The 27,349-nt window shown below is 35.9% G+C and overlaps 1 protein-coding gene across 6 annotated transcripts in view; it reads right to left on the reverse strand.

Moving 5' to 3' along the window:
- Positions 1–27,349, reverse strand: part of CACNA2D1 (calcium voltage-gated channel auxiliary subunit alpha2delta 1) — a 494,284-nt gene that overhangs the window by 65,621 nt on the left and 401,314 nt on the right. For all 6 annotated transcript variants that reach the window (XM_047096155.1, XM_047096153.1, XM_047096154.1 and 3 more), the window contains exons 11-14: positions 22,820–22,978; positions 17,781–17,885; positions 1,720–1,798; positions 785–834 (exon numbers count right to left, since the gene is read on the reverse strand). In XM_047096155.1, coding sequence (XP_046952111.1) covers positions 785–834; positions 1,720–1,798; positions 17,781–17,885; positions 22,820–22,978 — 393 coding nt within the window. The remainder of the gene's footprint in view (positions 1–784; positions 835–1,719; positions 1,799–17,780; positions 17,886–22,819; positions 22,979–27,349) is intronic.

Below are 27,349 nucleotides of genomic sequence, written 5' to 3' on the forward strand. Positions count from 1 at the left end.
AAATTGAGTAATGGTTTTAAATTGTAACTTATGAATGCTTGAAAATAATATATATTTATATTAACTTAGTTGCTTCAATCTACGAAGTTATTTAACAGGCATATTTTCAGTTGAATGGTTGTAGAAAAATTCTCTCCTCATTGCAATTTTACTATGTTTGAGAGAGCCAGCAGGCTCCATGCTGGGTGTGAAGCCTGACGTAGGGCTCGATCTCACAACCACGAGACTATTAAACGAGGCAAAAGCCCAGAGTCAGGCACTAAACCAAATGAACCACCCAGGCACCTTGTAGGTTTATTTTACATAGGTAGATACATCTGCAGGGGTTATTTAGGAAGTATTTAAATTCTGATTAGAATCTGGTATAATTTGTTCAGATTAATTATTGCTTCCTTTTCTTTGTGGTACCTGCAACTGGAAGAAACTCACTTAAATGATCTGAAATGGGACCAAGTTCAAATTAAATGAAATGAGATTGCTAGTAAATTTTCATTTTACTTATTTTCTGTGATGTTTTTAACATCTGAAAAGAACACATGTAGTTTTTCACCTGAGTTTTGAATATTTGAAAACACTGGGAACCTTGATGTAATAATAATCAATATACATCACCATGATACTCATCCTTTTATTACAAATATTATGGATCATTTTTTCATTTTCACCTATTTTCTCCAATTGAACATATTTAAAACAGAAAAGAAACATCTTATTCTTTGAGAGAATAATTTCAACAAGTTTTAAATACCTTGTGTTTAAAACTTGTAATAACTTGTAATCATACCTGAGTATTGATTCTTATCGCTCCAATGGAAGGAATTTCATAGTAATAACCTGAAACGTATACATATTTTCATATATAGAGAGAACATCACAATAAATGACCACAAAATTTTTTTCTGGCTTCAGAGGAGAAAAAGCCATATTTTTTTCACTTTGAATTCAACAAATACTAATATGCCAATATCATAGATGAATGTGGAAAATGTTTCCTTAACGCATATCCCTAACAAATGCACAGGCTTTGTGACAAACTCCGCTACATAACTTAAATTGTATCAAATAACTGTGATTTTTCTATAAAACAGTAGGGAACCTGGCATCATTTAAAATATTTTTATTATTGGAGAAATTATTAAAGATACATGATAATGGTATCTGATAATTATTGTATTCATATAAAATATTTGCCTACACAGGACTTTCCTAATAAACTGAGGTTCTTTTTATTGTTATATGATCAGTTTGTCAAATAACATCTTGTTTTGTTTTGTTTTCTGTGTATATGGGAAATATGGACTCACTACACAAAATCTGAATTACCTAGGAATGTGTAAGAAGACTTTAAAAAAAAACTTAACCACTTAGAAAAAATGTACAAACATGTCACACTTTCTCATATGTAAGTTTTATATAATTCATATATTCTTTCATTCTTATTTGATAAGTATTTACTTGATAAGTAACATTAAGTATCTATAAATGAAACATTGAATGATATTAATATACCATATCATATACCGTATGATCAAATGTCTGAATTTTTATACACTGTCACATGATGTCAATGTTCTCCACAGAAAATTTGTTCAACATCTTAGGCTTGTCTCTCTTCCGATAAACATTAGCTACAACTTTATATTAAATGATAAGATGTAGAACTAGCATCTATCAATTGTTTTTTAGTAATAAATGTGGTGGAGAAAAGAGATCTGTTACCTTTATTTTCACAGGCCATCCACTGAATAGGTCCTCTGTCATAATTATGTTGGCCAACTGAAAATGTGAATACACGTACCTGGTGAAGTGAAAAAGAGGGATCTGTTAGGCTGCATAAAATGGAACCAAATGGCAACACAAAACAGCTCAACCAAAAAATAAAAGCATGCTTTTCAGGTAATTAATGGGACAAGAAAAATGAAGGCCAGTAAATCTTTCAGGAAGTCACCAGACAGAAACCACATAACCTACACTCAACACAGACTTTAGTTACTAAATTTGAGATGGCACTTGGGTGCCCCACACCATGTCCCAATCCTATGTCAGAATCATGACTAAGGTTTCATTAGCAGAAATGGGATATTTTGGACCCAACCAGCTACACCTGTCTCACCTGGTTAAAACATATCCACATACCTAGCCACTGCAAAAAATAATAAGTAAAAATAGTAATTCCCATTTCATAAATATGTGGGGTTCAAAAAAATTTTTTTAATGTTTATTTTTGAGAGAGACAGAGCATGAGCGGGGGAGGGGCAGAGAGAGAGGGAGACACCGAATCTGAAGCAGGCTCCAGGCTCTGAGCTGTCAGCACAGAGCCCGACACGGGGCTCGAACTCATGGACTGTGAGATCATGACCTGAGCCGAAGTCGCCTGCCCGACTGAGCCACCCAGGTGCCCCTCATAAGTATGTGTTTAAAACAACATACAGAGAAAGGAGGTCATTATAATTTTAGTTGCTTAAGGCAATCATACTTAGTGATAGTTTCAACTACCTCCACACCATGAAAATATTTTGTACATACATATAGGATTGTGATGTTGGTTATATTACTAACTTTCTACAAAGATGACTAGCATCTATAAATAAGTATGTTAAGCTTCCAGGATTTTTAAAGAGAATCAAAATATTGGCTGTTTCTAATGTGATGCAATACATGTAAATATTTTAAAACTATTCAATTCAACTGAGATAGATTTTAAATTATAGGAATTTAAATGTTTACTGGAAGCCATTATATTTAATTATAAAATACTCTAATTTTATAATAATCTAGGATAAATTCAATGTCACAAATACTTAATAAAATGCCCATTTAGCATATATTGATTTTTACCAACTTAGTAATCTAACAAAACCAGTATTTTAAGGTAAACATTTTAGCCTTTTCTAAAGATAAACATGCAGAAAATCACTTTTCCATGAATTCATGTTCTGGTTTGAACTATGTTAACAGCTTTTCTCTAATTCATGCCGATTGACTGTTTGAACTGACATTTTCTAATTGCTTTGCCTGTTTCATCTTTGCACATGACTGCAGAGCACAAATCTCAAAAGAGACTTCACATCTGTTTTCTGTTCCTCCACTGGTCGTGGCCACACAGAGATCACTTCATAACAATCCTGCCCCAAAATGTACATGGGAGATGTTGCTGTTTCACTTGTAAAGTTTTATGTGAGTCACCCTTAAGCTGCACAGGTTTGCCTCAGCTAGTTATGTGAGAAGCCATTTGGTGGACACATCTGAATTTTAATCATCTCAAATTCTAAGGGCAAGTGACACATTCTAGGTTGACAGAAGTCGGTGACACCTATTTACCTCCACTCCCTCAACTCCTCAAAATGTCATAGCTTCATTTTCTTAAATTTTGCACATTTATTTTCTTGGCTCTCTATATAGTTCATATTTCAATATAGTGTCACTTCTTATGTAGCTGAACTTACTCCTAAATGGAAATATTTTTGTAAACAGGTATGCCACCTGACTGATAATTCAATTTAACTGCTATACCTTAAACAATTGTCACATGAATTCAGGGAAAAAACCCAGATGCTCCAGAAGGCACTTGGGAGATCTCCTTCGTAATGAACACTTGAAAGCATGTCTCAAATTTTCAATTTAAAGCACTGCTTTGTCTTGGTGTCTCTCTTACCACAACAGTGTTCGGGTAAAATATTTTCCACTAAGTATTTTCAGATAAAAAAAAATAAGGCTACATGAATTATTATATTTATATCCCTGGAAGGTAAGTATTTCTACTAACATAGGGGTTATACTTAGACACAGCACATAATTCTGACTGATGCTAATTCATCAAACAGTCCAAATAAACACGACTCAGCGAAAAAAACCTACCAGTAAAAAACAAAACAAAAACTTCCCCCAAACAACAAAATACTTGTTGCTTTGTTTTACTCCAAAACTTTTGCCTAAGCCCCAGGTTTGCACATAGAAAGATCTGGGAAGTCATCCAAATTAAGAAATTCAGAATTGGAGCTGGGTGTAGAGGTGTAAAATTTTAAAGCACACTAAACATTTTGTGTGTGTGTGTGTGTGTGCGCGCGCCTCTTTTGTGTTCATTTTCCACATATATCCTCAGCCATTTGACTGAAAGTGGCATTAACGGACTGATTTATGCCCATATTACAGATTTATAATCTGTACCCCTTTCCTTAATTTTTATTTGCCTTACTGTAGACTTTGTTAAAGACACCATTGTTCTGAAATTTCCCTCTCAATGGTCACTAAAATCTTAAGAACTACAAAGTCAACCTTCTTTTTGTAATTTCTGCAACTGCCTTACCATTACTATATTTCCAAGATCTTTCTAAAATACCTAAGATGCTTATTTTTCTCTTGGTAGATACACACATTGTGCGCACACACACACGCACTGTATATATTTTAATGATTTTATAGAATGCTTAGAATTTTCTAATTTCATAAATATACACCTAGTTGAGAAAAAATTCAATATAAAGCACCCTAGCTTTTAAACTCTTTATATAACAGTGAAAACAAACCAACATAAAAACTATTTCAATCCCAACTGCCACACTCCTGTTGCATTTGTTTTGCTTTACACATTTTGCCAGGTTATGTGAAAAGAATTTTAACTTCACTGATTTCATACACATGTGCAGTATACATGTTACAGTGCATGTTCACGATAAACTCGTGAAACTTAAAAGACTACGTTTGCACCCTAACTTTCCACTTAGAATTTTAAATGGTTTCGTTCTACCTAGTCTATGCTATATTACTGCCACCCTGTGGAACAGTGAATAAAGTAACTCTGAAATTCCTAATGCCAAATCCACAGAGATGATGGCTGTCCCTTTATTCCTCTGACATTTTCCACTTCTTCAAAGGTATTGTTCTTGTTTAGTTATAAATTTGGGGAAATCGAACAAGAGTAGTTTCTTGAAATATGCCCAACGTAAGAATTAAATCACATTCTCAAAGATCTCTATTGTTAGGGTTTTTAATTAGTATATTTGCATGGTCCTATTTAAAAACAAGTAAATGACATAGAAAATCACTCAAAATACTTAATGAGTAGTCGCACAAGCTAACTATTTCATCTAAAGTCTCAAGCAAGTTATTTACTTTAAACCATGCCTACCAAGGCAAAGTCAACTTTGGTGGAGGAAAAATTTCTTTACTCATGCCTAGTAGTACATTTGTAATCACACTATGAGATTCGTGTAACAAATGCATACTGGAAACTTTCTAAGCGAAATAGTGCTAGAAAATGTGTTAAATGTTCCCTCACTAATCTGGATGATTTTAGTTAAGCTCAAGTTTCAAAATGTTTGCTTCTTTGAGAGTCATATATGACTCAGTCATAAATGGGCTTAAAATTATTTTTCATAATCCTGGAGATCAGAGAAGTAACATGGGAAGATAGTATTGGATAAATACTTGACTGGGCTGGAACAGTACTGTATATATCGTACCTGTTAAAGTGCCATATATAAAAATGAAAATAAATATTAAATGACAAAAAAAATGAAGAGCTGCTTGAGTGGTTTCAACTCCTTACCATATGGATCGAAGACAGGCTTTGGTGTTATTCAAATTAAATCTGTTTGTTATAACACGGAACCTAAACTAGGCTAATAGTCAGCTAGCATACTGAAAATGTGGACAGTTTCATTACACTTATATCATGTTAAATCCCTAATCTTTTTATTTTATGTTATGCAGACTTGTTCAGTGAATGTCAGCAAACTTTTTGAGGCAAAATAAAGTATACTTAATACACGTACCTTTTATGTACTCTGTTATTCTTAGGGAATGAAAACTTTCTCTTCAGTTTTGTCTCGTGATTAGTTACATAAGCACATTCAAATAAGTTAGGTATATAATTTTGCCTTCAGTTCCTTTAAAAACCAATTTTTCTCTTAACAGATTACTGTAATTCCAACAGTCTAATGTTGAATGTCAAGCCTGGCCCAGTTGACCAGAGAAAACTTTTAATTAACAACAAATTTGGAATATATTTAAAATATATTATTTTAATATTAAGTTTGATATTATTTTAAACAAATAAAACATATTATTAATTTTTTTTCTTATAATACACCACTGTTTTATAACTTTATCCTACAATTTTGAACTTCTGCTAATCTGTTTTGTTTTGTTTTGTTTGTTGAAGACTAAAATACTTGTCTTCAATTAAGATTTTTCCAAAGCCACAGGGTCAACCTATTTTAAAAAGCCATAGGAATTTCTTGTTTCCCAGCAGAACCCAGTTACTGGAAACTGTCACCTCAACAATTATCAGTTACCCAGAGTTCAAGTTTAATTTACAATAGGCAAATCTCCAAGGAATAATGGAAATGAGACTATGAAGAAAAGAGGCCAATAAAACTAAAATAAAAACTTCAGCTATCGAAACATGTTAGAAAAATGATGTCAGAAATGGGTTTTATTAATTTACTGTGTGTACTAAAATTTTTGGCATTAAGCCTATAAAAACACTAGATTGGACTGAATATTTTAGGAGAAATTTCTACAGCGGTTTCCATAATTCACAAGTGTACCAGAATCTGGAGCCTTCGAATAACCCACATCCCTAGTTTTATAGCATTATGAAATAAATAAAAGTGTCCAAATTCACCTTTCACACTTAATTTATTTTATAAAGCCCAACGATCTGAAAGCTACTTGCAGCCTGCAGAGTTTTGATGGCTTAGTTTAATCCATCTTAACCTCTTAACGCTGTGAAAAGCATGTCCCTTAGTGGTCAAGTCCGACTACACAGAAGGCTCTTGGGTGGGCAAAAGATGATTGGCACAGCCACAAGGCGGCCCAGGAGAAAGAGACAGATGACCAGCTATGTGCAGTCCGCGAGACGTTATGAAATTTGGATTACAGATCATTTAAATTCTTAACTCTGCCACTTAGTAGCTGTATGACTTTCAACAAGTTATTTAACTTCTCACATTTTGGTTTTCGGATTTCCAATATGGGGATGATGGTAATGGCAATAAAAATATTTTTATCCTATGATTATTCCCATTGTAAATGAAAGGATACATATAAAGCTCTTATGGTACATGGAAAATTATAAGATCAATCAATATGAACTATGGTAACGAAGATGATGATGATGATGATGATGATGATGATGAAGAGAACTACAACTTCTAGAGTCAAATTATCAGTATTTCACGGGCAACGTTTTCCATCAGTAACACAACAGCATTCCATGCCTCAAAAAGAACTCAAAATCATTCAAAATGACACCTTTCTAGAGGAGCAACTTTGGCTTGCTTTATTACATTTAGCGATAAATTAAAGACAAGACACCAATATTGTCTAAATGCCACTGTGTCCATATGAGATATGTGTATAGGAAAGTTCCAGTCATCTGACAAAGGCAAAAATTTAGTCAAGGACTGTTGAATTTGTGCAAGCAAATAACAACAAACCACTTTAAAGAGGAAAACAAAATGCATTCGTCATATAGGTTTTGCAGTCGTGATCTTTTTTTTAAATTTTTTTTAATGTTTATTTTATTTATTTTTGAGAGACAGAGAGAGACAGCATGAGCAGGAGAGGGCAGAGAGAGAGACAGGGAGACCCAGAATATGAAGGAGGCTCCAGGCTCCGAGCTGTCAGCACAGAGCCTGACACACGTGAGGCTTGAACCCACGAGCCGTGAGATCGTGACCTGAGCCGAAGTCGGCCGCTCAAAGAACCAAGCGGATTTATCTCTCCCATGTCCTCCATGTTGCATGCATAATGACATAGATACACGCCTTGGGATTATGTTGGTACTTAAAAATTATTAACAACGATTACAATGAATCACCCTCACGTTATCAGGTAATAAGGAAGTGATTTCTAGTTCTCCTACCCTCTGCATACATTTATAGTTCATGATAAAGGAAGAATAAGTGATGGGTACACTGCACTTCCAAGCAATCTGTAGCTTGGCCAAGACTATCATCAGCTGGGAGGTCGGAAAATAAGTGATAGACTGATTTAGTTCAGACATGCTTGGGTAAGGCCAAATACTTCATTGACACTGATAATGAGAACACTCATGAAAAACTGTGTGTCAGACTTATTAGAGTGTATGGAAAGATGCCATCAATACAATCATATTTTATATAAACTTAAACCTCCCTACTTATAAGATGATACATGCAAGAGTGGAACATCAATTCTGCTCCATGTTTGAATTACATGGAAGTAAATATTGATGAGATGATTATCTTTAATTTTTTTTAATCTTTAAGTTTATTTTACTTATCTTTGAGAGAGGGAGAGAGAGAGAGTGCACGAGCAAGGAAGGGGCAGAGAGAGAGGGGAAGAGAGAGAATCCCAAGCAGTCTCTGCACTAACAGGGCGGTGCCAGATGGCAGGCTGGGTCCCACTAACTGTGAGAACATTACGTGAGCCAAAATCAGGAGTCGGCCTCTTAACTGACTGAGCCACCTAGGTGCCCCTAAATGATTATCTTTTAAAAGAAGAACAAAGTTATTGCGTTGTTCTTACATTTTTTTTATTTTTGTATAGTTTACCTTAGGAGCAGATTGTGTATTTACAGGTATGTCTGCCGTATCAGTAAACATTTAACAACTACTATGCATCCAGCACTGTGCTACCCTCAAAGGATTCAAAAGTACATTTACAAATCAGCATAACCCCTACTTCATTTCAAGCTCACCTCATAATGTGATGTTAAGATGATTTATTGTAATTGTCATCAATAAAGGTAAAATACCAACATAATCCCAAGGCAGGTATCTATGTTACGTATCCACATGTAAGATGTGACAGGAATATCTATTCGGTTCTTTAAGATAATATATATAAAACCTACAGGACTATTGCATTTTGCTTTTCTTTCTTTTTTTTTTTTAATTTTATTTGAGAGAGAGAGACAGACAGACAGACACAGTGGAGGGAGGGACAGAGGGCACAGAGAGAGAATCTCAATTTGAGAAAGAGAATCTGAGAGAGAATCTGCTCAGTGCAGAGCCTGACAAGGGGCTCAATCCCACAAGCCTCGGATTATGACCTGAGCCAAAACTAAGAGTCAGACGCTCAACAGACTGAGTCACCTGGGCCGCCCCTGTTTTTCTTTTTAAAGTTGTTCTGTGTTATTTTTTAGAACAAGTTCCTTCATCGAGAGAAGTTCAAAATAAGAGAGCAGATAAATAATTAATCAAAAATGGTAACCTGAGAGAACGAAAACAGAGGAAAGATGGTGTTGAACACAGAATGATAATGGGGTATGTGGGAAAGGGAGTGCTCTATGCTCTAGGAAGACTGAGCAGATACTATGGTAACTGGAATGCTTAATCTGAGAAGAAAGCAGCTTCAGAAAAAGCAGAAGGGCGTGCCTCTTTAGGTCCATCGATTTAACACAAACAAAAGGCCATCCTGATTCTCGGTGATACAATTCTATCCAGAGATTAATTCAAGTGTATTTTCTTTACATTTTCTGTATGTCTTCTTATATACTGTTTGCTTCATGTAACACTCAACTTCCATTTTTCACTAGATTTTAGATAGTAAGGATTCTGTAAAATGTCTGGTAGTAGTATTACACCTGAAGAGAATGTGTCTGATAATATTTTCCTTAGTTCAGGGAATAAAGTATCAACATTAATTTTATACTAAGAGAAACAAGTGTAAATAAATCTGTGAGAGAGGAAGACAGAAAGACACACACACACACACACACACACACACACACACACACACACACGACTTTGACATGGATAATCTCTCTGCTGAGGGGCTAATGTTACTGGTGATTCCTGTTATCAACTCTACAGTAACTCCAGCATAAATAACACATTTGGTTTTTTTGAACAAAAGCATATTTTCTATTCTAAAGCTGAAAAGTTCTTAGTAACTGCTGCAAGTGGCAAAATGTCTAAAATGAAGCTTTTTAGAAGCAGTGCATTTGTTACCCGGTATTACAATGTTTTACAAATCTCAGCGCCGCATATATTTAAACACTGCTTTCAAAGGCTTCATTCTTGCCCGATGGAGAAGCCAGGCAAAGACAGTAGAGAAGGCAACAAATCATTTTCCTTACCATCTGTTGAAAAATTAATTGACAATTTTCACTGTTACTATATAAAACACATACCCAGATTCCATAATTTGTAACTTGGTTTAGATTTTAGTGGGCTACAGATTATTTATTTCTACTATGGATCTGACAAATAGGAAAGACTTTGCTAATCATTTTTTAAATAACTAAAAAAAGTAACAATGCATCTGTCATGCCGTTATAATTTTGGCGACACTTTATTTTGAAATCCATGCATCATATTTTCCATTTGTTCTTATTCAATTTACTGGTTATTTTGAAATTTTCACGTTACAAATTTTTGATGCTTTTGCATTTTTTGATTAATTCTGAGAAGTAAGCTAGGCATCAGAGGACTATTTTCTAACTGGCTAGACAATCTTAAGCATGTACTGTTAACCAATCTTTTTGCCATTCTACAGAAAATCAAATATCTTTAATTTTGCTAGGCCTGGGAATTATCTTTCAACTCTGTGTCTGGTTTCACTTTCCTTTATTCATTTGTTTGGATTCTGTGATAGAGTTCATTTTAGTTTTGGCACCATTTTTAAGGAAGTGTCGTATACGCGGGTGAACCCTAAGGAACGGGACTGCTGCAGGTAAAGATCGTAACGTGAATGCATTTTAATATGGAACAGCTGTGTGAAGAGATTAACATGGACTCAGTTTTAAAGCCGTACCTATCTATAATCAGGTAGATTAATTCCCAAGAGTAATACATTTCCAAAGAATCCAAACATTTTGTTCTAATTCTTAAACCTTTTGGCCTCATTAAATTGTGCTGTATATCTGCAGCCTCATTCATCAGCTCTCCGGATGCACCTCATCACACTTACCTGGGTTGCTCTGAATGATTTCTAATGTCATCTGGGTGAAAAATGAATGTAAATGAAGCATTCAGCAGCCACGTTTATACCAAGCAAGAGGCTTGGGGGGAGGGGGGTAGGCAGAATTCAAAGAGTAGTTTTCAGAGTTTTCTGTTAAAGCTCATCCAACTTTATGACTTGGTAATTTTCATATTTTTTGAAAACACAAGGGAACTTTGTTTTAAAAGACGTCTTTTAAAATAAAGTTATAATCAAATAGAGAATTTTTAAGAGTATTGAAAGCATTTTACTACATCTATCAAATTTTATTTTTGCACACTGGCCATTTGACGTTTATTTATTTTTGGGATAGAGAGAGACAGAGCATGAACGGGGGAGGGGCAGGGAGAGAGGGAGACACAGAATCGGAAACAGGCTCCAGGCTCTGAGCCATCAGCGCAGAGCCCGACGTGGGGCTCGAACCCACGGACCGCGAGATCGTGACCTGGCTGAAGTCGGACGCTCAACCGACTGCGCCACCCAGGCACCCCTGCACACTGGCCATTCGAAAAATAACATGGCTAGGGAAATTCTGAGTAATAGATTATGTAACAAATATTAATTATGCAGGTATGGGATTGGTAATACAGGGTTCTAGATCCTGTCACCATAAACATCTTTGCTGCAAGCAATTTCACTGCAAACATTTTGCGGCGTAAATATTGGCTTTAAGGCAATTTCACCATAAAAGATAAAATCATGAAATATAAAAGAGGGTCATTCATTTAAAAAGACACAACGCAAGATGGAAAATGAGTAACAAGATGTAAAGGAATTTATTTTGCGTAATACAAAATATTTGAATTCGTTCCAAACGTATAATGTGGATTCAGAGCGATACTGCAAAATTCACTGCTCTTATTTTGTGGGTTAACCTAAACACTGGTCTTCAAAGTCATTCATTCATTGTGTTATACTTGTTTTGGTTTTTTTGCTTGTTCATTTGTCTCTTCCCACGGCATTATACTTTTTTTTTCCTCCTTTGTTTGCTAAAATCTCTTCCTTTGTTAAGAGAGGTATCAGTTTCCAAATACTAGGATGCATAATTGTCACTCAGTTTGCATTTTTTGTGTGTGCTGTGAAAGCCTTCTACACTGTTGTTTCTTCTTGGCATACTGGCACATATCCATTGATAGACATTCCAAAGTTCTATAGGAAATGTGGGTTTACAACTCTGTGTCACAGTATATACCACTGTGAGGGCTAACAGTTATGTAATACAGAAATACATAGAATAATCACAATTATACAGAATTATACAGTATAATACAGAAATACACACAATAATGCATTGAAGGAGAAAGAAATCTAACTTTCAACCAGTTTGAAAAAACAGAACTGTCAAACCAAACTACCAATCAATTATTTTTTTTTTTATCTCTTATGGCAAAATTGCCTTATGGCCATTTAGTTATGAGGTGAAAATAATTGCAAAGAAAATCCTTGTGGCAAAGATGTTTATGGGATTTTTGCTTATGGCAAAAACACTGAACATTCTGGGTCATGTACACCCTTACATGACAAAGGTAGACAATTAATTATCTTCCATATCAGTATCTGTGGGCTGTGACTCTCTCAGACTGAGTGGGTGGGTGGGTGGGAGGTAGGGAATTCTGAATAAGGAGAAGTTAGAAAGGGGTCCTCAAATTCATTCACAGCCATTTGAAGTCATATATGAAGTGCGTATATATATATATATACACACTACTTTTGGTGGGTATATATACATACTCTATGCACACATATGCCCTTAGCAAAAGCAATTAACTATACAAAATGATGTCTTGGCCAAAGAAAAATACACTCAAAGGCCTGACTTAAAAGTGATCATCTGCTATCATCTATTCACTGTTAACTGATATGGAACATGCGAATACCAACAGATGATTTTTTTTGTTTAATAAAGTTTTCCCACATGAGAAAATGCGGGAAGCCATTACACTTCAAGGTAGAGTTCGTAAGAAGGACAAGACAGCAATTTTGCCATAAACGTAATTACTACTTGTTCAGTTCAGGAAGCTATGATCTGCATCTATCTGTCCCTCCTCTTTCAAGGATCTCTGTCAATTACTTTTCTGTTTTGTATCTATAAGCTTTCCCTGTATGTCTCTTTATGAACCTGTAACACAGAATAATGAATTAGCTCTTCCATCCTTAAAAACAAAGTATGGAGATACACACACACACACACACACACACACACACACACACACACCCATACCTGTGTGTGTATCTAAACTATGACCTTGAGTTGATGGTCTTAATTCCCCCGTGATATTTGCAAATATTTTAGACAAAAATGTTTTATATTCAGATTTCCCTTTTCTCACCCCTCGTTTACTTCTCAACCACCAGCTGGCTTTTATTCATACAATTTTATATTAGAAAGCTCATGCCAAAGTAGCACACATGGTCTCTTGTTACTGGAGATACAATGGACAGAGGGGATGCCCATTTAAAATAGATTAGGGGTGCCTGGGTGGCTCAGTCGGTAGGCATCCAGCTTCAGCTCAGGTCATGATCTCACGGTTTGTGAGTTTAAGCCCCACAAGCTGTACTGACAGCTTGGAGCCTGGAACCTGCTTCAGATTCTGTCTCTCTCTCTCTCTCTCTCTCTCTCTCTCTCTCTGAAGTAAATAAACATTAAAATGTTTTCAAAAATAGATATAGGGGCGCCTGGGTGGCTCAGTGGGTTAAGCGTCTGACTTTGGCTCAGGTCATGATCTGACATTTGGTGGGTTCGGGCCCTGCATCGGGCTCTGTGCTGACAGCTCGGAGCCTGGAGCCTGCTTCGGATTCTGTGTCTCCCCCTCTCTTTACCCCTTCTCCACTCGTGCTCTGTTTCTCTCTGTCTCAAAAATAAATAAAAATTAAAAAAAAATTAAATACGCATAAATTTGTATGTACGGATATATCTGTGTATGTAGGTAAGTATATATGTATAAGTGTGCTTATCACAAAAACTTTGCTACAGCCACTGAAATTAGAATCACAGAAACAATCAAGTATCTAATTCTAAGAACATCTTAATGTTTATGTTAGGTAAAAATAACAATTAAATATTGCAGAAACTAAGCATTAATTTTCAAAGTTGCTTTGGCATTAATACAAGTGTGTGCCCTTAAGAAAAGTGTGTGTCCATAAAGCACAGGAGTCAGTATGTGAGCAAACAGAGAGACTGTTGCATAAGACTGGATTCATTAGTTTCACAAAAGTGAATGTGATATGAATCGTTTATCATGTGGTTTACTATGTCACAAAATGCTTTGTTTAATAGTTTAGTTCCTATAAAAGGTGAAGGGGATGAGAAGCAGTGTTTCAAGATATTAATATTTAGACTGGACTTTTTTAGGATGCATAGAAGGAAAAATGGCTTTAAACCAGTAAATTCTTCATTTATTCAATTAAACAATTTGTGATAGTAGAGGATAAAAACTATTGCTTTCCTGATTACATAAATCCTCTTGTATTAAAACAAGGAAAAAAAACGTTAATGCTATGCCTTCAAGACATGTTATTGTGTTAATCCTAGATGCAAATACAGTTTTCAAGGAGAAAAAAATTACAAATGTAGATGAAAATTACTTCTCTTTTTATACATTTTTTATTAATTTAAATTTGTTAAAGTATATACTCCTTAAAATCAAGATTTGTCTGTGACAAATTCTGACATAATATGTAAAATTCATTGCCACATTAATTTAAGAATTCTTCCATTTTATTTTATTTTTAAAAATTTTTTTAATGTTTATTTATATTTGAGAGACAGAGAGAGACAGAGCCCAAGGAGGAGAGGGAGACACAGAGTCTGAAGCAGGCTCCAGCTCCGAGCTGTCAGCACAGAGCCAGACACGGGGCTCGAACTCACCAATTGCGAGATCATGACATGAGCTGAAGTCGGTCGCTTAACCGACTGAGCCACCCGGGTGCCCCAAGAATCCTTCCATTTTAAAAGAAGAAAAATATCCAGAAGTAAGTGAGATTCCCGGTGGTAGGTTTGGATGATACATTAATAAAATAAAAGATGATTTATCTAAACTTGTATCCGTTTAAAAACAGTGATCTAAATGGTGGGGCTTGTACTTATATACTTCTATCATAAAATCATATTCTTAAAATTATGACTAAATTTAAGGTGCCAAAAGGTCACTTCCAAATGATGAAAGTAAGATTAACTACTAGAATTTTGAGTTACAGTTGAATTTTGATTAAATTTGTTTTATTTGAGTTCTTTAAAATATGGTAATGTTAGAATTATTTAGAACATTTAAATAAGCTGAAAATTCCCTGCCCCAAGTTATTTTCATAATTACATGTTTGTCCTATAATAGAAATCCTGCTTCCAACTTTTGTGAGATAGTCTCAATTCATTTACTGTCATGCATTAAAAACTATCTCCAAATCTGAACTCGCTGCTGGATACCTAGAGTTCAGAGGTAAACAAAACACAGGCCCAGTCTTGTGGGATCTAGTAATCCAGAGAGGGGACCAAGGAGAGCTCCCATGGGGGAGAGTACAGTGTAAGGGACATGTAGGATCCCATACAGTGTGCTTTGGGATCAGAGCACAAGCATCCAAACAAGCCTGAAGGGGAGGGGGGTGTCAGGGACATCCTCCAGGGGGTGATGATTGCCCTGAATTTTGAAAAATGAGAAGTTACTAAGTAAGGTAATTAAATGTACATTATATCTTAGATTAATGCACCTGGATCTTCCCATTTCTTTTCATTCTGATACTTTTTTGGAAAGAACTATTTATAACATCAAGTTATCATCTGAAAGTATTCGGTCAATGGTTCAATTTATTAACTTTTTCAAAAGAAATGGTTTCTCTATACAATTAAAATCACTAGGTCCTTAGGAAAAAAAGAGAAAAAACCTCAACCTATGGATGAAACTTATATCATAACATAATTACAGTATATGTAAGTATTCAAAGAGTTGAGTATTAAAAAGATTTATAGTGAATTTGATGTTTGATGTGTGTGTATGTTTTCAATTCTTCGATCATATTGCAATCACATATAGGCTAAAAAGCACCTAGGAGTATTCAAAGTATTCTAAACCATTTCGTCAATACTGTACCCAATTATTCACAATACTGTGTCTGCAAAACTATCTAAATATATTAATTCATCTTTTCCCTCTCTCCTTTTAATTCCTAAAATACATATAAAACAATCTACTAGAGCTCATGATGAACTACACCTCTCCAAATGGTGAAAACAGCAATTAAAACCAAAGCGAATTGGCATTTTCTTCAATAGAGAGTTCTTCTGGATCAATGTGTAATATCTGTTGGAATTCTTGAAACACAAGAAACAGCTTATGATTTATCATTACGTTCTTAATGGATCCTTAGCATTTTAGAAAACCGAATTAAGAATCATTCTCTTATCAAATGTGAAGAGTCAGTCAGAAAGTTGAAATAAACTGATGGTAGGATTGCTAGAAAGATAGTTAGTTACAGTTGATATCCTCTGCAGTATCAGCAAGTTTAGGTACATGGATGAACGTTCGAAATAGGTCTCCCAACAATACTTTTTTCTGCAGTTACATAATCACTGAAACAAATATATTACAACCTCAAAATTCCTGTCTTCACATTCCTCATTCCTTATGGAAACAGCATACTTTAAAAATATTATGCATATTAAAGAATTTGTCTAATATATTCTATTGAGTGTGTAAAACTGAATAAAGGAAACTTCCTCGAAAATGGTGTTGGGAAGCCAGAAGGGGAAGGGGGAGGTCTCAGGCCCTAACACCCCTCATCAGGTGCAGATCCCAATAAGAAGTACTTTGCATTTGCAACAAAAACAGCCTACTTTCCCACTCCAGCAGGAGAAAGAATTTCTCTTTGCCCAGGAACGAGCTCAGCCAATAACAAAATATCTCAACTCAGCCAAGGAGAAACCATCACCACCCTGAACGCTGGCTTTCCTCCAGTGGGTTTTGGCTCAAGCAGTGGTTTGCAACTCTCTCTTTTTTTTTCCCCTGCAGAGTTCCTCTTCTTTGATATGGATACTTGCCTACCGCTTGCCGCTTGCCGTAGCTTACATGTCCTGAGCTGGAATTCTTCTGCTATTCCTGAATAAACCCATTTTGCTGATAAAATAACTGGCTGTTTTTTTTTTTTAATGTTTATTTATTTTTGACAGAGAAAGAGAGCACGAGTGGGGGAGAGGCAGAGAGAGAGGGAGACACAGAATCGGAAGCAGGATCCAGGCTCTGAGCTGTCTGCACAGAGCCCGACGCGGGGATCGAAGTCACAGACCGTGAGATCATGATCTGAGCTGAAGTTGGACACTCAACCGACTGAGCCACCCAGGCGCCCCTGGCTGTTTTACTTTGAAAGTTGACAAAATAAAAATGATTTTCAAATAAGGATGCAATTTTTGCTGTTATAAATCGCTTCATTTGGAAATCTACAGGACAATGTCTATGAAGATAATTTTTAGACATATGTAGGAAGTTTTAGTATTACTGTAATAATTAAATGATCACAAAGTTTTCCTAGAAAAGCTTAAACTGTTCCTATTTTTCCATTCTCTTCTGGTTACTCTCTTCCTATAACATTTTCTCATACAGAATTTATACGTAAGAAACAGATAGGATTCTATAGGTCCAAATTATTTTATTAATAAATTAGATAGAAGGTAATTAAGGATCACATAAAAAGTATTACTCTGAATAATTCTGTAACTGTGTCAGTGGTTTATAATCCATGATCCGTATGACTTTATAATCAGCATGCTAATTTCCCCTCTTAGTGACCCTCCCTCACAACTCTTTAAAAACCACGTACATTGATACCAAAATGAAAGAAAATACTAGAAAATCACTCACTTTTTTATCTTTGTTGTATTTGGCAAATATCTCCTGGGCTCTCTCTTCTCCTCCATCCGTGAACAACATGATAATCTTATTGCAATTGGCTCTAGAAACATTATACTGTAAATAAAATTTAAAAAATGTGTATCATTCACACACAAAAAGGTAAGGAATATGAAGCAATAAGGAAAGAGCACGAACAGACTGCAAGGAAGGGTGTAGTATCTGTTCAGTAAGTATACTCTAAAGAACCAGTTCTCGGGTCAGGCCAGACCCATCTCTACAAGGGACTCTCCTCACCCCCCAGATATCCATGGGTCTCACTTCCTTTCGGTCTTTGATCAAATGTCACCTATCAGTGAAGAATTTGCTGAAAATGGCTTTAAATTGTACTCTGTCTCCCAGGTGGTATTTTTCTTCATAGCATTTTACATTGTTTTATGTATACAGTATGTATTTTATTTGTTTGTATTTTGTTGGCTTCCCCTGATTGAATGTTAAGTGCTGTAAGGGCATGAAGTTTTGTCTTGTCTGATCCTGAAGAGCCTGGCATGTAATAACCTCTCAGTGGTTGATTAATAAATGGATTTTAAATGAATGGTTATGTCAGTTTTATGCCTCTGTAATTGTACCAGAAACAAATAAGTGGTATTAATGAAAAATGTGCATACCCTTCCACATGTATTTTCAATCCATTGACAAACATTTTTGCTCCCTGTCCTCTTCCTTCACCATATTTTATTCACTTTACCGCCCCAAACTGCAAACTTCTAGTTGATCCCTAACACCCAGCACTCTTTTATATCTTTGTAAAGGCTGATACCTAATCCCAGAATATCCTCCTATCCTCTCTCAATCTGCCACACATACTCGAATCCTGAAAGACTCAATTCCAAAGATAAATCCTCCCTTAAACCTTCAGGTCCCCAAAGAGTCAAACAGAGGAAAACAGTGATTAGCACCAAAGGGCCACTAAGATGAAGAACTAATTCAGAAAGCTGGAGTTCTCTGAGGTCTGAAATCATCATCTCAAGCTCCTACTGTTGTGAAATGTGTTTGCACAAGTGTTGAGAATAAAAGATTTCACTACTTTACAAACGCTCAGCTTCTCTGAAAATGTCAAGCCTCCAGCTCAGTACTGCTGAATGGAGGTATAATGCAAGCCAAATTTGTCATTTAAAAATTTTAAAAGCCACACTAAAGAATGTCTGAAAAATATCTGCAATTAATTCTACTAATATATTTTATTTAATCTAGTCACCCCCAAAATATTATCAATTGAACATGGAATCCATATGGAAATTATTGAGATAATATACATTTTTTTTTCTTTCACACTAACTCTTCAAATTCTGGTGTGTATTTTATGTTTATAATGCATTTCAATTCAAACCAGCCGCATTTCAAGTCTCAACAGCCACATGTGATTTTGAGTAACATAAAGGCCATCACTGCCCTGGCCTTAAAATGATTACTATTTTTGAAAGAAATCATTCATTGTCTTGTAGTATTTAGGTTTCTTAAAAAAAAAAAAAAACAACATATCTCACTTTTCAAAGAAGATAAATCTCATTTCTTGTTGTAAAAGTTAATCAAGATAATATTATGCTCTACTTTTGAAAAGATCCCATTTCATATAATGGCATCCCATTGACTAGGCCATTAGAACACTGGCAGTTAAAGCTTTAAACCAAGTATTATGAAAACTCAAATACTGACTAATATAATTTGTCACATTCAAGCATAGTTCTTTAAAGAAAGCCATCTGAAAATTGGACTTATCAAAAAGTTTCATATTTTATCATCAAAATGCTTTCGTGAAAGGTGTTGAAAATCCCTTAACTAGAATTAATTTCTTTGATGATTTCATTTTATCTACATATATGAGATGGGCAAAATAACACGTACCTAAAAGACTGTTTCATTAAAGTGATTCAAGGTTCTTCATTAGAACTTGGTTCCAATTTTGGAAGTAATGTTGGTATTGTTATTACTCAACACAAATACGAGGGTAGGTAAGGACATTGGGGCATGCTGATCATTTGTGTAATTAGAATAGTAATGTTTCCCAAGAAGGATAGATATTAAGACACACAAAAAAGGCGGAATGAAGAAATGTTTTGCTTTCAACAAGATTTTTCCCCAGGAGGAGCCTCCTGAGTAGACCAGCAAAGTCAGCAACTAGTCAAAGGAAGTGCAACCATCTAAAGAATCACACAATCATAACAATTGTATGTTACCGATTTGTAACAAATTAAGAAAAGGAAAGAACTCGACTATTTCAATAAAATGACAGTACAGTTGGTAACTTATTTTGTTATTTCATAACAAATTATATTACATGTCTTCTTGCTTATCCTTGTATTCTGTGTGGCCAGTATACAGCCCAGAATCTATCATACTTATATTTAATTTTTTTTTTTGAAAAATGCATCTCCGTATATTTGTAATATTTTCTGAAATGCAACTGAGGACTAATTCAAATCTTAATTTAAGGCGTACTGTGGGATAAATGATACATTTAATTCTATTTGATACTTGCTTTAGGGATCTTAATAATAGACCTCGCAATGACAAACAAAAAACAGAGAAAGACATTGTGCAATAAGACGACTAGAAGTATTTGGAATAGGTAACAAAATACCCTTCAACTTTGAATAAGGCAAGGCATGACATGTGGGAAAATTACTTTAAAATGAAGAACTGTAATACGTAAGGGACACGTGGAAAGCAGACCAGAGGAGACTGGCTTCAGGAATAACGGAGAACAGATTAAAAATAATTTACAATTGTAGAGGCAGTACGAGAGGCCAATAGGAGTTAAGTCATATTTTATCAGCAACTAGTAATGAATCTGGGAGTTAATGTGGCCTCTCTACTGAGACTGGCTCTGAAATAGTACATTAGGCTTGAGACTCCTTATCATTTCACAACTGAAACCTGAATAGGAGGGAACGAAGTGAGGCAAATTAACAATACCAAGAAGAGCAATTAAGATGCCACCAACTTGGTTGACTCAAAAGAAAAAGAACTTCTTTGAAAAAACTCCACAAACTTGTATTTCTTTACTACAGAAAGAATACATCTTAATCTAATGGTCAATTACATTTGAATTTCAAAGTTCTGAGTTTTCATCCTTCTATGAGCCAACATACATCATTTCATAAGCATATGCATTTTACCAAATGTAACTCCCCTGGGAACTACAACACTGAACTACTTGGCTTTTCTGTCTCCTTGCTTGCTGATCTATGCTATCTAATAAATATCACCACCGCAAACTCGGTATGTCTGAAACGGAGCTATTACTACCCTCACATACCTCTACTTAGATTCCTGTGTTACCAGCCACCTAGCATTCTAGTCCAGAGAACTATCTGATTATCACCACATCACCCTCCTTAACATTTTTTTTGCCTTTACTCCAACACCAGGATTTCTATAACAGCTAAACTTAGAACACTCGTTAGACCATGTCATTCTCATATTATAAACTTTTCATTTGCTCCTAAACACCTCATTAACGGATACCCCATGGCCTTTTTATTTCCCTTGCAGCTCCCGCATTGCTATGTCCCAGCCATGCCAAACCACCTGCCATTTTTCCAATGTGCCATGTTGTCTTATATGACTGTGGCTTTGTCCATGTTGTTCTTTTTCTCTGAAGTGATTTTCCCCTCTCTCGTGTACCTACCTAAATTCTACTCATTCTTCAAAATCCTGTTTTCAAGGAAATGCCCCCCTTTCCTGACCTCCTTTGGGGAAGTCGAACTCTGCCTCAGTGATGTTCAAATAAACACACTGTGAATGCCCTATAACAGCACTAACACATTGTACTAGGAATGATGATTTACCATGTCATGCTGGACCTTCTTGAGATCAGACAGCCTTGTTTACTTCTGCTATTCTAGCAATAGTAATGTGACAGGAAATTGTGAGGTACACAATAAATACTGGCCGAATGAACAAATGAATGAGGCAACCAATCAGACATCTTGGAAACTATTTTAGAAGCCTTACTTAGGGAACAACCAAGTCCGACTTGCAGACAAGACTGCATTTAAGGGCCTATTCGGTGACTCAGCAAATATGGTTTGAATGATGAGCTGACTCTGTACCAGGCACGTGCTAGTCATTAACTATAGTAATAATGACCATGATTCCAATACCAAGGCAACAACCCACACTCACATGAGGTTTGCTATGTGTCGGGTTCTGTGGACAATCCTGTCTACGGCCCTCTCTGCTGTACATGCCATGGTGTAAGTGAGGAAACCAAGGTATAGAAAGGTTAGGTTCACACTCTCAACCATGGTGATAATAGTGCCTCATGAGAGATAAAAACCTGAATGACGACTCCTGCTCTAGAAGAGCTCAAAATGACAGACAACATGGCCACTTGAAAACACTAGTCCACAGCGTGAGGTACGTGCTATGGTATGGGGCAGGCAGCAAGCATGCCGGAGTCTGAGAGTCTAACTGGAGACGTGGATGGGTGATCTGGTGAGGGAGAGATCTTCACTGAGGAAGAAATTCCTGCTCTGAGACTTATATCCTATTCCCCTTAATGTCTGCCATTTGGACCTTTGTGGACATTAAGTAACAACTTTAAGAACCAAATAGATGTTTGAAACTAAAACATTTCTACCAACCACTGGATGACTGAAAAACACAAGTTTCCACATAAATATGGCAGCAACTAAAATAAGAAAAAAGAAATGATATTCTAAATATGCCAACTAAGTTTGAAGTGCTTATGCAAAATTAAATAATTATCGTATGAATGTTTCTTTTGGAAAGAGAGTTCAAAGAGATGATGGAAGAGAAGATCTAAAAGGAAAAGAATGTCTACACGGTGTATGCCTTTGAGTTCGGGATTTAAAAATAAAAGTAGTTCAAAGATTTCTACTGCCTGGACACATCTGCTTTTTAAATAAAAGAAAAACAACAGTTATGTAACTGAGAGTTACTGGTAGTAGTAACTACCAGCCTACTGAAATTCATATGCTATGATTCAGTAATAAAAGAGAAAAGGGGATGGTATGGATACTTACATTAAGCAGCTGTTCAAAAGCAAAACTAAAGCCTTTCTTATAGTCTGTGATTCCTTTTGCTGTGATGTTATTCACTGCATCTTTCAGCACTTTCTTATTTCTTACGTTGGCTTGGACAAGGTGCTGAAAACAGCTCACATCCTGGGCATTGCTGTTAAACTGTGAAAGACACAAAAGTAAATACACAAATGAACATGAAAATCAATCACACAATTTTAGTTGCATTTGTGACTTCTACGTCCCAATCCTGTTGTGCTTTTTCTTTCATAAAGGAAAATGAGTAAACTGGTAACTGAAGTGCACTGAGGATCAAATAGCAATTTTCATCTAAGCCTCCCTCCTACTGTAACCCTGAGCCTGTGACTCACCTTCATGAAGCTTAGATTCTCTGATTATGAATTTGGGACTTTAATTATGTAAGATCCCTTTCAGCTCTCAAATATCCGAGCATTTAGAGGGGGGAAAAAAACCCAACAACAACAAACAATGAAATGTATTCAGAATCCAGAAATGATATGGAGCAGGCTCAAGGAGAAACTAGCCATTTGCTTGCCTCTCATAAGGAAAAGCTAGGCGGGAAAATATTACACTTAACGACAGGAATAGAGGGTTAGTAATTTTTCTACCAGGTTTAATGGAGGAAAGTAATATGAAAGAACTAGGAACAATGGGTGGCCTTTCAGAACCATCACTCCACAGCTTATATACAGAATGTCATGGAATCATGAAGGCAAGGCTAAGGGCAAGCAGGTCCTGGAAGACAGGTTTTGCTCTAAGTGACGAGTCCCTGAACCACAAGGATGCTACAGGAGGAGAGAATGTAAACTTTGATACCTGTCCAAAAGTGAAAATCTAACAATCATCACCAAAGCAGTATCACCAACCCCACAAAACGTGTTCACATAGTTCACTGGGCATTTCCAAAAGAACATAAGAACAAGAGAAGAAATGCAGTGAGATCCAGGGCACTAGAGGTCAGTGGGATCATCCTACCGTTGATCAACTCTGCTATTTGTATGAGCCACTTGGGCTCTTGGGGCCTAGAGTCACATCTGCAAAATGAAGTTAATAATAAAAACATATTTTCTAGACGGTAGGGGTCTGGCCAGATGAAATGCTGGAGATATTCTTAAAAACATATAATTAAATAATTTTAACAGGTGGATCACAAACCAAAATATAAACTTTGTAACTGATCACATACTTTTATAAATGTAAAACATCATTCCTTTTTTTTTTTCCTCTGGAAATCATTGAAGCTTAATTATAAGGTGCACTGCACATTTCATTAATTCAATAAGCAAATGTTTACTATCAGCCTGTCATAGGTCAAAAATTATGGCAGGTGATGGTTTTATGCCTTCAGACATTTAGTAAATTATGCACAAACATATACATACATGTAAGCACATATATGATGTCTGCCTTCTGCTGCATTTATTCTAGAAATATTAATTTTTTCCTCTTTGCAAATATCCTACAAGATAAGTATTATTACTATTCATGAGGAAACTTAGGCACTGGGAGGTTAAATAACTTGCGCATTGTCACAAAGCAAATAAGAGACAGGATCAGATTAGCACTGTGACACAGAGTCTGGGGGATTTTAACTATTCTTATAGAGCCTCTTACTGTATTACAATATATTATGATTCATTCTGTAAAGCAATATAATATTAGTCCCTAGGAGACAATATCATGAGTGGGTTCTAGTTTGTACTGTGAGCAGTCAGGGGGAAATTCCTGTGAGAAATGACATTTCCTGTGATTCTAGAGAAATGTTTCATTTAAGACTATGGAGGAAGGCAAAGAGAACAACAATGTAAAGGGCTATGATGTTAGGGGCAGGGAGAAGACTTTCAGAGAAATATAAAGGAGGAGAGTTTAGCTCACTCACATATGACTGAGGACAATGACATAAAAGGAGTTCAGAGAGGGAAGCAGGGCTAGATCATTCAGGGACTAACAGAAATGCTGAAGAATTGGGATTCACTTTTCTGTCAAATGGTAAGTCACAGATTTTAAGCCACAAACAAAACAATTTAATGTAAAATTTTAAGAGATCATCTGAGCTGCTGTTTGGTAAACAGATTTAAGGTGAACAATATTTAAAGGAGGGAAAATTATTTGAAGGCTATCGTAGTAACCTAGCTGAACATAATAAGGGGCTCTTGATTTGGAGACGGTCAGAACAGGAGGGGGTACAGATCTATTTTGGAGGAAGAATCCACAGCATATGATGGTGAAGTGGGTGTATAGCTGAGGAAGGCAATAGTGCCCTAAATGCCATGCAGGTGTCTGACATGGGCATCAGGATGGTGGAGGGTAGCAGGAGTGATAGGTTCAGGGGTACTTGGGGAAAAGACCAAGGAAGTGTAGAGCTCAAGGGAGGGTGAGTTTTCATAGCATTCAAAGTGTGAGACTCAAAAAAAATCTTGGCTAAAGGTTAAAAAAAAAAAAAAAAAAAAAAGAAGAAGGCTTCAGCATAGAAATTTGGTTTAAAACCTTGCATGTAACGATTCCAAACCCAGATAAAGACCCCACTAAAAAGGAGTACTATAGACCAATTTCCCTGATGAACATGGATGCAAAAATCCTCAACAAGATACTAGCCAACCAGATCTAACAATACATTAAAAGAATTATTCACCATGATTTAGTGGGATTTGTATCTGGGATGCAGGGCTGGTTCAAAATCAGCAAAACAATCAATGTGATACATCACATCAATAAAAGAAAGGACAAGAACCACACGATCTTCTCAATAGATGCAAAGAAAGCATTTGACAAAATACAGCATCCTTTATTGATAAAACACTCAAGAAACAGGGACAGAAGGATTATACCTCAAGATCATAAAAGTCATATATGAAAGACCCCCCTCCCTGCTAATATCATCCTCAAAAAAACGTAGAAAAACTGAGAGCTTTACCCCTAATGTCAGGAATATGACAGGGATGTCCACTCTCGCCATTGTTATTCAACATAGTATTGGAAGTCTTAGCCTCAGCAATCAGACAACACAAAGGAATATAAGGCATCCAAATCAGCCAGGAGGAGGTCAAATTTTCAGTCTTCACAGATGAAATTATACTCTATATGGAAAACCCAGAAGATTCCACCAAAAAACTGCTAGAACTGGTCCATGAATTCAGCAAAGTTGCAGGACATAAAATCAATGCACAGAAATCAGTTGCATTTCTATACACCAATAATGATGCAACAGAAAGAGAAATCAAGGAATCGATCCCATTTACAATTGCACCAAAACCCATAAAATACCTAGGAATAAACCTAACCAAAGAGATGAAAAATCTGTACACTGAAAACTATACAAAGCTTATGAAAGACATTAAAGAAGACAAAAAAAAAATGGAAAAGCATTCCATGCTCATGGATTGGAAGAACAAATATTGTTAAACTACTGATACTACCCAAAGCAATCTACATATTCAATGCAATCCCTATCAAAGTAACACCAGATGAACATAAGGGAAGGGAAACAAAAATAATATAAAAACAGGGAGGGGGACAAAACAGAGAGACTCTCAAATATGGAGAACAAACTGAGGGTTACTGGAGGGGTTGTGGGAGGGGGGAGGGGCTAAATGGGTAAGGGGCACTAAGGAATCTACTCCTGAAATCATTGTTGCACTATACACTAACTAATTTGGATGTAAATTTAAAAAAAAATAAAAAAGTAAAAAAAAAAAAGCAAAAAGAAAGTAACACCAGCATTCTTCACACAGCTAGAACAAACAATTATAAAATTTGTATGGAACCAGAAAAGACCCCAAATAGCCAAAGCAATCCTGAAAAAGAAAACCAAAGCTGGAGGCATCACAATCCCAGACTTCAAGCTGTAATCATCAAGACAGTATGGTACTGGCACAAAAACAGACACTCAGATCAGTGGAACAGAATAGACAACCCAAAAATGGACCCACAAATGTATGGCCAACTAACCCTTAACAAAGCAGGAAAGAATATTCAGTGGAAAAATTCTCTTCAGCAAAGGGTGTTGGGAAAACTGGACAACAACATGCAGAAAACTAAACCTGGACCATTTTCTTACATGATATACAAAATGAAACTCAAAATGGATGAAAGATCTAAACATAAGACAGGAAGCCATCAAAATCCTAGAGGAGAAAGCAAGCAAAATCCTCTTTGACCTCGGCCGCAGCAACTTCTTACTCAACACGTCTCTGGAGGAAAGGGAAAGAAAAGCAAAAATGAACTACTAAGACCTCATCAATATAAAGAGCTTCTGCACAGTGAAGGAAATAATAGCAAAACTAAAAGGCAACCAACAAAATGGGAAAAGGCATTTGCAAATGACATCTCAGATAAAGGGCTAGTAATCCAAAATCTATAAAAAACATCACATTTAACACCCAAAAAACAAATAATCCAGTGAAGAAATGGGCAAAAGACATCAATAGACACTTTTCCAAAGAAGACATACAGATGGCTAACAGACACAGGAAAAAATGCTCAACACCACTCATCATCAGGGAAATACAAATT

The sequence above is a fragment of the Lynx rufus genome, unplaced genomic scaffold (genome assembly GCF_022079265.1).
Source record: "Lynx rufus isolate CCGP_SWC_20201006 ecotype Redwood Valley unplaced genomic scaffold, mLynRuf1.p SCAF_4, whole genome shotgun sequence".
NCBI lineage: Eukaryota > Metazoa > Chordata > Mammalia > Carnivora > Felidae > Lynx > Lynx rufus.